This window comes from Ovis canadensis, chromosome X (genome assembly GCF_042477335.2).
Source record: "Ovis canadensis isolate MfBH-ARS-UI-01 breed Bighorn chromosome X, ARS-UI_OviCan_v2, whole genome shotgun sequence".
Lineage (NCBI taxonomy): Eukaryota > Metazoa > Chordata > Mammalia > Artiodactyla > Bovidae > Ovis > Ovis canadensis.
The window spans coordinates 36,977,540-36,990,605 of NC_091727.1; the positions used below are offsets into that span (position 1 = coordinate 36,977,540).

A 13,066-nucleotide genomic window follows, 5' to 3' on the forward strand; every position below is an offset into this window, starting at 1 on the left:
GTTATTAAAAATTATTTCTATCTGCTGGTCAAGTTGTAACTGATTTTGATTGCTGTGGGATAGAGCACTCCTGTGTCATAGAAATGTAGCAGATAATAATGCTTACCAAATATCCCATATATCTCTCAAGTCTCAGTCCCTGTTGACTGAGATAGAATCATGTGTTTGGTTCTGACCAGTTAACTATAATGTGTGTTAACTTTTTGGGCTGAACACTAAAAAGCCCTTGAGCAAATTTTCAGCTCCTCTTCCCCTGACCTGTACACAAAGGAGGAGCAGTGTACCTGGGTCCCTCAGTAGCTTTGTGGAGCAGACTTTCCTTTGACCCATGCTGGATATATTCTCTCATTAATAAAAATAAATAAATAAATAAATAAACTTGCTTGTAATGCCCAGGAGATTGAGGAGTAGTGTGCTACCTTGTTAGAACCTAGTCTCATCTGGATTATATAATTCAATTAAATACAATGCAATAAAATATTCCTTTATCCTAAAATCAGTTTTAGGATTTATACCATCAAAATGATTAAACCATTTTAAAATTATTTTGATAGCTGCAGATGGATCTGTTCCAGTCCCTTTGCGATTTGTTCCTCTCAGTCCTGGACGCTACCCTTGCAAAATTTTGTTGACATCAAAGTATGATGTGCGTCTCTATTGCATTGAAGGTGTGGTGAATGAAGAACGTCCAGAGGCCAGATTTGATTTTGAAACACCAGCATTTGAACCCCTTACCCAGAATATTCCAATTGTAAGTACAAATTTTCTTTTTTCTTTTTTTGGTACTTTCTTTATTCCCACTGCCACTGTCTCAAAGTTTTCTTCAAACCTCTCATCTAAACTAGTACTGATTCCTAATTGCATTATGTGTGGCCATTTGTTACTCCAATTTGATGTCACAGTTTTATTCCTGAATATAAATGTTATCATATTACTCACCTGATTAATCACTTCTGCTGCATCTCTTTGTTTAAAAAGTTAACTCCAATATCATTAACCTATCATCAGACTAAGCAGACTCATGGTCTCTCAGATCACTCTGCCCCAAATTCAGCTGTGACCTTAACATATGATTAAGATGGGCTCATAGGCACTAAGACCAGTGATTGGCTATTGTTGTTGCTGTTCAGTCGCTCAGTCCTCTCTGACGCTTTGTGACGCCATAGACTGCAGCACACCAGGCTTCCCTGTCCTTCACCATCTCCTGGAGCTTGCTCAAATTCATGTCCATTGAGTTGGTGATGCTATCCAACTATCTCATCCTCTGTTGTCGCCTTCTCCTCCTGCCTTCAATCTTTTCTAGCATCAGGGCCTTTTCTAATGAGTTGGCTCTTCTCATCAGGTGACCAAAGTACTGGAGCTTCAGCTTCAGCCATCAGTCCTTCAATGAATATTCAGAGTTGATTTCCTTTAGGTTGACTGGTTTGATCTCCTTGAAGTCCAGGAGACTGGCTGGCTATTACTTGTTTATAAGTGAGTGATGATAGAGTAGACAAAGGTAATTTTTAAGGATTTTTATTTTACACTGATATGTTTCTATCTTTATTTTCATGCTTTAGAATAATGAAACAAAGAATGAATGGAAATTTCAAGTTACTATAGAAGGAGAATGGTTTCATGGACCTCCTATTTTATATGTCGGACCAGGTGAAACTGTGGATTATCCTCTCACATTCAAACCTATTTTGGAATGTGAGATTATGGTATGAACTCATTGATTTTTTTTTTCCCTAGCAATAATATGTCAATAAACCAATGTGATGTTTACCACTACAATTTATGATAAATTTTCTTGCAGAAAAGTTATATTTTCCATGAATTTGATCATTGGTGTTCACTCTGCTTGAAACTTTAATAAATGTTTTAATTTGAGGTATAAATATTCTGAAAGTCACATTGTCATAGGCTTCAATATTTATATCTAGGTTAATTTTATGTAATATGTTTAACAAAGTAAAATCATTGCTTTGTTTTTATTCAGTAAGGAAGTTTATACTTCAGAAAATATTTTCTTGTCATATTTCTTTGACAAGTATGTAAACAGCATGAGAATGCCTATTAAACTCTTCCACTTAGTGAAAGTGAAAAGAAATAAAGAGCTTTTCACAGGAAATCCGTCTTCATTCATTCAGTAGAAGTATTTATATGTAAACTGGATAAGTCAGTGACTAACACCTTCTTGAAAGCTCATTTCATTAATAAGATTCAAAATTCCTAAGACAGAAGAAATTGTTTACTTCTAACTGTCACTCCTATAGAGCTTAAATTTGACTGATTTGTCACAGGGCAAGCTTATTCTACAAAATGAAGTCGATGGTATGGAGCATATCTTTGACATAAAAGGAACTGGAAAAAGACCCCTGGCCTTGGAACACATCATTATAGACTGTCAAGTGGGGGAAGTAACAAATAAACCCATAATAGTGCCCAATTATACACCAAGCCTCCTAACATTTAAGGTCAGTTTGTTTTTTGATTTTTTAAATATGAAAGTGTTTTCAGAAAGAGTACATTGAATTGTATGAAATTTAAAAACATCTGATTTTACTTAACTAGGTAAAGCAGTGTGATACAAGGAGATGGTTAGAATTCCTTTTATTAGTCCAACAGGTTTTTTTTTTCCTTTTTTTTTCTTTTTTATTTTATTTTATTTTTTTTATTTTTTAAATTTTAAAATCTTTAATTCTTACATGCATTCCCAAACATGAACCCCCCTCCCTCCTCCCTCCCCATAACATCTTTCTGAGTCATCCCCATGCACCAGCCCCAAGCATGCTGCATCCTGTGTCAGACATAGACTGGCGATTCAATTCACATGATAGTATACATGTTAGAATGTTATTCTCCCAAATCATCCCACCCTCTCCCTCTCCCTCTGAGTCCAAAAGTCCATTGTACACATCTGTGTCTCTTTCCCTGTCTTGCATACAGGGTCGTCATTGCCATCTTCCTAAATTCCATATATATGTGTTAGTATACTGTATTGGTGTTTTTCTTTCTGGCTTACTTCACTCTGTATAATCGGCTCCAGTTTCATCCATCTCATCAGAACTGATTCAAATGAATTCTTTTTAATGGCTGAGTAATACTCCATTGTGTATATGTACCACAGCTTTCTTATCCATTCATCTGCTGATGGACATCTAGGTTGTTTCCATGTCCTGGCTATTATAAACAGTGCTGCGATGAACATTGGGGTACATGTGTCTCTTTGAATTCTGGTTTCCTTGGTGTGTATGCCCAGCAGTGGGATTGCTGGGTCATAAGGTAGTTCTATTTGCAATTTTTTAAGGAATCTCCACACTGTTCTCCATAGTGGCTGTACTAGTTTGCATTCCCACCAACAGTGTAGGAGGGTTCCCTTTTCTCCACATCCTCTCCAGCATTTATTGCTTGCAGATTTTTGGATCGCAGCCATTCTGACTGGTGTGAAGTGGTACCTCATTGTGGTTTTGATTTGCATTTCTCTAATAATGAGTGATGTTGAGCATCTTTTCATGTGTTTGTTAGCCATCCGTATGTCTTCTTTGGAGAAATGTCTATTTAGTTCTTTGGCCCATTTTTTGATTGGGTCGTTTATTTTTCTGGAATTGAGCTGCATAAGTTGCTTGTATATTTTTGAGATTAGTTGTTTGTCAGTTGCTTCATTTGCTATTATTTTCTCCCATTCAGAAGGCTGTCTTTTCACCTTGCTTATATTTTCCTTTGTTGTGCAGAAGCTTTTAATTTTAATTAGATCCCATTTGTTTATTTTTGCTTTTATTTCCAGAATTCTGGGAGGTGGATCATAGAGGATCCTGCTGTGATTTATGTCTGAGAGTGTTTTGCCTATGTTCTCCTCTAGGAGTTTTATAGTTTCTGATCTTACATTTAGATCTTTAATCCATTTTGAGTTTATTTTTGTGTGCGGTGTAAGAAAGTGATCTAGTTTCATTCTTTTACAAGTGGTTGACCAGTTTTCCCAGCACCATTTGTTAAAGAGATTGTCTTTACTCCATTGTATATTCTTGCCTCCTTTGTCAAAGATAAGGTGTCCATATGTGTGTGGATTTATCTCTGGGCTTTCTATTTTGTTCCATTGATCTATATGTCTGTCTTTGTGCCAGTACCATACTGTCTTGATGACTGTGGCTTTGTAGTAGAGCCTGAAGTCAGGCAAGTTGATTCCTCCAGTTCCATTCTTCTTTCTCAAGATTGCTTTGGCTATTCGAGGTTTTTTGTATTTCCATACAAATCTTGAAATTATTTGTTCTAGTTCTGTGAAAAATGTGGCTGGTAGCTTGATAGGGATTGCATTGAATTTGTAAATTGCTTTGGGTAGTATACTCATTTTCACTATATTGATTCTTCCAATCCATGAACATGGTATATTTCTCCATCTATTAGTGTCCTCTTTGATTTCTTTCATCAGTGTTTTATGGTTTTCTATATAAAGGTCTTTAGTTTCTTTAGGTAGATATATTCCTAAGTATTTTATTCTTTTCGTTGCAATGGTGAATGGAATTGTTTCCTTAATTTCTTTTTCTACTTTCTCATTATTCGTGTATAGGAATGCAAGGGATTTCTGTGTGTTGATTTTATATCCTGCAACTTTACTACATTCATTGATTAGCTCTAGTAATTTTCTGGTGGAGTCTTTAGGGTTTTCCATGTAGAGGATCATGTCATCTGCAAACAGTGAGAGTTTTACTTCTTCTTTTCCAATTTGGATTCCTTTTATTTCTTTTTCTGCTCTGATTGCTGTGGCCAAAACTTCCAGAACTATGTTGAATAGTAGTGGTGAAAGTGGACACCCTTGTCTTGTTCCTGACTTTAGGGGAAATGCTTTCAATTTTTCACCATTGAAGATAATGTTTGCTGTGGGTTTGTCATAGATAGCTTTTATTATGTTGAGGTATGTTCCTTCTATTCCTGCTTTCTGGAGAGTTTTTATCATAAATGGATGTTGAATTTTGTCAAAGGCCTTCTCTGCATCTATTGAGATAATCATATGGTTTTTATTTTTCAATTTGTTAATGTGGTGAATTACATTGATTGATTTGCGGATATTGAAGAATCCTTGCATCCCTGGGATAAAGCCCACTTGGTCATGGTGTATGATCTTTTTAATGTGTTGAGTCCAACAGGTTTTAAACTGCCATTTTGTATAAAGTTAAATTATCACCAAACAAGTTTTATATCTAAGTATTAGTATATAATCATAAAACACATTAAGATTTACTTATTTGAGTCATGTGTATTTTTACTTGAAGATATTATGCATGATAAAGAAAGATCTTTTCAAAAAAACTTTCAAACAGCTTTTGAAATGGTAATGTGATATCTGCAGGCATGAAATTTCAAAAGTTTATCGTGTCACTTACCAGTATGAATAATAGTGGGAATATGAAGAAATACATAATTATTTATATCTTTATTAAGAGGTTTTATTCTTGACCTTCCTCATTTGATATATTTAAGCAAATCTGAAAATAAATTTTTCTACTCCCTACTCCCATATTTATCTATAAATTATGTGTTCAATAAAATCCTCAAAGAAGCTTCAAATATCTATCCATCATAGATGGCTATATCTAGTTTTAGAGGGTGCTTCAGAAGTTTAGAAATTCACTGGGTTTGTTCTCTGCTATTTTTGGTAATCCTAAAAATTATGTGCTTTGATTTTCTTCTTCTTTCCTTACTGGATTACAAATGGAGTGAATCTTATGAATGAAAATTTTATTTTCTTACTCCCCTGCTAAAACTATTCACTGTCATCTCTTGCCATCAGATCTAGTCCATGCTCCCTGAAGTGGCCCATGTGCTTCAAAAGTATGTTTGCTCAGCTTCATCTCTTACCACTCTTGCCTCCAAGCCACACTTAGGCCACCGTATACAGTATTTACAGTATATACAGTATATACAGTATTTCCTTTTGCTACTATCTAGAAATCTTTATCCAACTCCCTATCTTCCACTTCTCTGTGCTTAACTCCATTTCATTCTTTAGGGCAAGTATTTATTAGATGCCACTTTTCTGAGAATCTTTCTAGATCCCCATAAACCTGGATTATAGATGCCTTTCATGTGCTTCCGCAACATTTTTTTTTAACCTTTCTTTTACCTTTCCCACAATCATGTACATTATATCTTACTGCTATTACCTATTTATTGTTCTCCACCAGATTATTTACTGTGAGTAAAGGAGCATACCCCCTCATATCCACACTTTATACCTAGCATAAATCATAGTGCATAGGTGCTCAGTCACTCATTCATGTCTGATTCTTTTTGACCCCATGGACTGTAGCCTGCCAGGCTCTCTCTCCATGGAATTTTCTCCACAAGAATATTGGAGTGAGTTGCCATGCCCTCTTCCAGGGCATCTTCCCCACCCAGAGACTGAACCCACCTCTCCTTTGTGGTAGATCTTAACATTGGTTATTTCATTTTGTTGTTATGGCAGAGGTGATGTCTCTAGGTTTTTAAAATTTCATCCTTCAGAATTAATGCATTTTCTTAACTGTAGGCTTTTATAGATAATAAGTATGCTATGTTAACTATGAAAAGTGAATATTTTTCTAATTAAATGTAGAAGTGGAATTTTATATAACAAAATTATTCTCATAAGAATAATAATTAAAGTCTATATTTCTGTTGTTTCAATATAAAAATAAAACTGAAGAATCTAGTTACTTTTACCTTTAGAATGTAAATTTTCCGAGGCCTTTTTCTGTAATTAAAGATGTTACATATTAAATTTTTAAAATATAATTTCATTCAAGTACTAGTAATACTGAACATGTATTCTAATTCTTTTATATTTCTACCTTTAAATAACACCAAGAATTATAAAAGAACAGAAACATATTTAAAACCTAAGAAACATATTCTTAGAGATATTAGAATAAAATATCACCTTTCTTAATTTGAAAATCACCATTATTTTTAATCAGCAGGTAATAATGAGCATTATCAATTTGCCATCTCTATTCATTCATTTATTATATTTGAATCATTGCTGGTATTTCAGTGGAAATTCTATTGAGAAACAACTGAGATGCTGCTAAGGAGAAAGGCTAGACTGGAAACTTTGATCTATAGTGTCAGGTTTCATCTTGTGCTTACTTTGAAACCAGTGAAATGCTTCTGATTCTCTGTGCACTCAGGGTTGATTTGCACTCTCCCCCCACTCCTTCAATACCTTTCTCATTGTTAGACTATTTTCTTAATCTGTAAGTATTCTCAAAGGTTTTCCATTACAAGATAAAACTTGCCTCTTAACAATACCCTTTCAACTATTACCTTCTATATTTTTTTGTGATTGGTAAACTTCTTGAAAAAGCATTATTTACATGATGGCTTCTTACTTCATGGTGGTCCATTTGTAGCTCCTCTACTCTTTTGAAACTGCAGCCACAAAGATCACCTGTAATTTTTGTTCAAGAAAAGTCAGTTATTTGCCCAAATTATCTGCCCTAAAACTCCTTTAATGTTTGGCACTATCTGCCTTCTTAACTTCCCAGGTGGTGCTAGTGGTAAAGGACCCGCCTGCCAATGCAGGAGACTTCAGAGGTGGGGGTTCAATCCCTGGGTCAAGAAGATCCCTGGAGGAGAGTGTGGCAACTCACTCCAGTATTCTTGCCTCGAGTATCCCCTGGACAGAGGAGCCTGGCAGGCTGCAGTCCATAGGGTCACAGAGTCAGACGCAACTGAAGCAACTTAGCAAGCATGCAGCACACTGTCTTAACACTCTTCACCCTATATTTTATATCTTTCTATATTCCTCATGTCGATGCCATTTCTTGATTGTTACTTATCTGGTCCTTTTATTCCTCTAACCTTCTCATTTCTTTTTAAAGTTCTACCTTCTAAAGTATCCTTATATCTGTACCACATCACACTTGGCAGTTTCTTGGTTTCAGACTATCATTTAGGTACAAGTGGCAAATTTATACTTTTAGTCTAGATGTATTAGCTTCAGCTTCTCATTTTTGACTGCTTACTTTATACCTCCACTTTGACAGTCTGCTAACAACTCAAACTCAGTATGTTCTTTTAATATCTTTTCTTTTTTCTATTTTTCATTACTGCTAGTATTCATTTTTATGATGTTTTGAATTTTTTTAAAGCCTTTTTACTATATTCAATCTCATTGCTACAAGAATAGTTTGCAATAGAATGTTGAGACTTCCCTAATAGGAAAAATAATATAAAAAATAATGAAATATAATAAGTGATACAGGTAAAATGCTATGGCATTTTATCAAAGTGACCAGGTAGTAGGAGATAGTTGTGCACTAAGGAAAACAGAAGACCTGGGACTTCCAGAGTAGTGGAGTTTCATAAATCTGTTCCTCCTTAAAAGCAATACAAACACTGATAAAAACTGTCAAAATGAAATTTTAAATCAAAATTAAACAAAGATTTCAAATAATCTGAGCACTATTTACTCAAGAAAAACTGAATCATGGTAACAGTGGAGTAATTTGTCGCATTTTGACTTGACCTATTTCTGTCCCCCTTTCCGCTGCTCTGCAGTCTTACAACCACAATGGCTATGAAAACTGCAGCCTTGCAAACGAAGGAAGAGGCAGACTGAGTATGACTCTGCTCACAATTCCCACACCAGTACATTGTCGCAATTTGACCTTTCTCATAGGTCTCTTGCAATACCCCTCCCCATGAGTGAGGGGTTGTCATCTTTTACTTGTGTCATATCTTGCTCTGATGGAAAGGACTTATCCTTAGGACACTTGCCAAAAATATTCAGTAGTTTGGCATTACAGCTGCCTGAGGCTACAAAACCAGTTGTGACCGACTAGAGTTTGACTAAAAACTTGAAGATGTGAGGATTAAGATATCTGCAGCGAATTTCACAATTCTGACATGTCCCTGGGTAACATGCAGGCTACATGCATATACAGAGTGGTGTGATTGCCCAGGGAAGGCCTGAGAGGGTGCCAGTTTTTTCAGCTCTGGCTGATGGAGAGATGCTGTGTGAGCTGGAAGTTAAGGCTAAGGTAGAGCTGTAAACTACCGAAGTGCTGAAAGTGTGCCACAACATGTATGCAATGCTCCTTGACAAAGGGTAAAAGATTTATTATTTCAGGCATGTAAAAAACTTGTGACAAACTATAGGCATACCTTGGAGATATTTGGTTTGGATTCCAGACCACCACCACAATAAAGCAAAATAACAATGAAGTAAGTCATACAGACTTTTCTTTCCCACTGCATATAAAAGTTATGCTTTATGTTGCACTGCAGCTTAAGTATGCAATAGAATTGTTTTAAAAGGATGTATATACCTTCATTAAAAAATGCTTTATTGCTAAAAAATGCCAAAACAATTAGAATAGTAACATCGAAGATCATTGATAACCATAATAATTATAAAAACAATGAAAATGTATGAAATATTCCAAAAATTATCAAAGTGTGACAAAGTGAGCAAATACTATTAAAAAAAAATGGCACTTACAGACTTGCTCAATGCAGAGTTGCCATTGTGCTTCAAGTGATATCTTGAAGAAAGTGAAAAAACAGTCCACAGAATGAGAGAAAATATCCACATGACCAATATCTGATAAGGGCCTTGTTTCTAGAATATATAAACATCTTTTACAATTTAATAATGAAACAAGTAACACAATTTTTTAAATGTGTAAAGAGTCTTAACAGTTCTCCCCAAAGTACATGCAAATGAACAATAAACACATGAAAAGATATTGAACATCATCAATCCTTCAGTTCAGTGGCTCAGTCATGTCTGACTCTTTGCTACCTTGTAGACTACAGCACGCCAGGCCTCCCTGTCCATCACCAACTCCTGGAGTTTACTTAAACTCATGTCCATTGAGTCGGTGATGCCATGCAACCATCTCATCCTCTGCTGTCCCCTTCTCCTCCCGCCTTCAATCCTTCCCAGCATCAGGGTCTTTTCCAATGAGTCAGTTCTTCACATCAGGTGGCCAAAGTATTGAAGTTTCAGCTTCAACATCAGTCCTTCCAATGAATATTCAGTCCAACCAGTCCATCCTAAAGGATGGACTCCTTGTAGTCCAAGGGACTCTCAAGAGTCTTTTCCAACACCACAGTTCAAAAGCATCAATTCTTCGGTGCTCAGCTTTCTTTATAATCCAACTCTCACACCTGTACTGACTACTGGAAGAACCATAGCCTCAACTAGATGGACCTTTGTTGACAAAGTAACGTCTGTGCTTTTCAATATGCTGTCTAGGTTGGTCATAACTTTCCTTCCAAGTAGTAAGCGTCTTTTAATTTCATGGCTGCAGTCACCATCTGCAGTGATTTTGGAGCCCCCCAAAATAAAGTCTGCCACTGTTTCCACTGTTTCCCCATTTACTTGCCTTGAAGTGATGGGACCGGATGCCATGGTCTTAGTTTTCTGAATGTTTAGCTTTAAGTCAATGTTTTCACTCTCCTCTTTCACTTTCATCAAGAGGCTCTTTAGTTCTTCTTCACTTTCTGCCATAAAGGTGATGTCATCTGCATATCTGAGGTTATTGATATTTCTCCTGGCAATCTTGATTCCAGCTTGTGCTTCATCCAGCCCAGCATTTCTCATGATGTACTCTGCATATAAGTTAAATAAGCAGGGTTATAATATACAACCTTGACATCCTCCTTAATCACAATGAGATACCACTTCACACTCACTAGGATGGCTATTATAAAAATGATATACAAAAAACTTTGAGAGAAGCTGTAGAGAAAATAGGAACCATCATGCATTGTTGGTGGGAAAGAAAAATGGTTCAGCCATTTTAGAGAAGACTTTTGGAAAGCAGTAATTTAAAAGATTGAGCATCCTATGTCCCAGCAGTTCCACTCTAAGATATATGTCCATAAGAAATTAAAATCTATGTGTACTCAAACACTTCTACATGGTTTCATAGCTGCATTATTCATAATAGACAAGAACAGAAACACCCCACATTTTCATCAACTAATGAATGGAGACACAAAATGTGTTTTTTATATGATTTAATGCCATTCATCAGTAAAAAGGAAATGATGTGCTGATAAATGCCACAACATAGGTGAAACTTGAAAACATTATGCTAAGTGAAAAAGAGCTAGTCACAAAAGACCATATACTGTGTAATTTCTTTATGAATTGTTCAGGTTAGGCAAATCTATAGAGGGACAAGGTAGATTAGTGTTTGCCTGTACAGAATGGTGGAGGGGGGCAAGATGAAAGTACTCACTAAGGTGAAAGTTGAATCTAGCCAACAACAGTTATAGTCAGATGCTGCTTAAATATTATATGCTATATTAATATTGATTATATTAATATTTATATACTGTATTAATATTGTAGAAATTCATTGAAGTGGTTTATTTTTTATATATCAAATTGCATAAAGAAACTTCTGCATGGCCTATAAAAGCTACTCTGATTGTATAAACATCAGTGATCTTGCTACCAGTAGCAAAAGAGAATATTTTTATTGTGTTATATTTTCCCTTAAGTCTCCGATTTTTCTTCTACTATATGTCTATATTTTATGGCTTGCTTTTCACTTAAAAGTGTACAGTTTCAATGAAAATATTTAAGTTAAATTTCAGCTTTTTCTATGCTTTAGCTTGTTATACTAATTTCATGGAAATGTTGACATCATGTGATTCCTATTTTTGGATTCTCTCTTCTAGGTATCTTCAGATCTTCCGATAGTGTGGGGAAACCCAGACATCACCATAGACCCTGATAACACAGTTCCGTATATTCTACATGTGTGCCCTTGGAAGCGTGGTATATTCAAAGGTAAGAAAATTGTTAATAAAATATTATTAACTACCATACTGGAAAACTTGCATGATGAGAAGAAATTTAAAATTTATTTATATTTCTTGTTTCTAATAAATGATCCAGAGGGAAATTTAGTTTTCTATTTAAGTCATTAGCTTTCTAAATAATCAGTGCTTTGGGGCATACATTTCATCTATAGTGCTATACTTTCTTGTCCATTTATTTGAATTTGTAGGGCAAATTCCTGGAAGTAGAAATATTTAGTTAAGGCATTAAGATTTAAAATTAGATTGTGTGTTAGTTACTCAGTTGTGTCTGACTCTTTGCAATCCCATGGACTGTAGCCTGCCAGGCTTCTCTGTCCATGGAATTCTCCAGGCAAGAATGCTGAAGTGGGTAGCTATTCTCTTCTCCAGTGGATCTTCTCAACCCAGGGATCGAACCCATGTCTCCTTCATTGCAGGCAGATTCTGTACCATCTGAGCCACCAGAGAAGCCCCAAAATTGGAATAAATACTTTCAAATAGTTATACCAATTTATGAGCCAGCCAGCGTCCTATGAGAATATTTCTTTACAAGACTAGGTATTTTAAAAACATGTACATATAATATACTTAAATGAAAAATAGGTTAAAGGCTTTGGTACATGTGAAGTTTTCTCCCTTTTTTTGTAACAAAGCATCCATTTATACAAATTGCCTGATGGTCCCTGAAAAGAGTTGCTTGCTTGGGAATAGGAGTGAGGGATATTCCTACAAACCTTTTGATGGAAGAGGGGTTGGAGGTAAAGAAGAGTAACAGGGAATAACTGAGGAACTGTAATTCATCAAAGGAATAATTGTTGTATTTGAAGACAATTCAGTGTCCCATGGTGATTTAATCCTGTTGAGGAAATTATTAAAATGTTAGTAAATGGATACAGTTTAAAAGTGTAGAAAGCACATAGAGAGTAGGCTGAATGCCAGTGCTATTAACAAGCAGAAGGGAAATTTCAGAATGGCAACCACTGTGATCCAGTTACTACTGCTGTCATAGAATATTCTGTGAGTGAAGAGCCAACTCACCCACCCCTCACTCTCTACTTCTAATTGGCTTGACCCTACATGTCACCATAGTCATAGCTGTTAGCATCTTATGAAATCTTCCCATCACTTTTCAGACACTTGACTTTGCAAAGCCCATTATTATTCTCTATGTAATAGGTAAATTTTGAGCTAGAGTGAGCCTATTTCAAGCATTTCAATAAAGTAACTTTTTTGGCCATTTTTATGATAACTCAGAAGATTTTAATTGATTGTAAGAACATAAATT

At 35.6% G+C, this 13,066-nt stretch overlaps 1 protein-coding gene across 1 annotated transcript in view; it reads left to right on the plus strand.

Annotated features, from left to right (window-relative positions):
- CFAP47 (cilia and flagella associated protein 47) overlaps positions 1-13,066 on the plus strand; it is a 507,952-nt gene that overhangs the window by 330,383 nt on the left and 164,503 nt on the right. The window contains exons 46-49 of the mRNA XM_070291173.1: positions 555-751; positions 1,560-1,703; positions 2,286-2,459; positions 11,659-11,770. Coding sequence (XP_070147274.1) covers positions 555-751; positions 1,560-1,703; positions 2,286-2,459; positions 11,659-11,770 — 627 coding nt within the window. The remainder of the gene's footprint in view (positions 1-554; positions 752-1,559; positions 1,704-2,285; positions 2,460-11,658; positions 11,771-13,066) is intronic.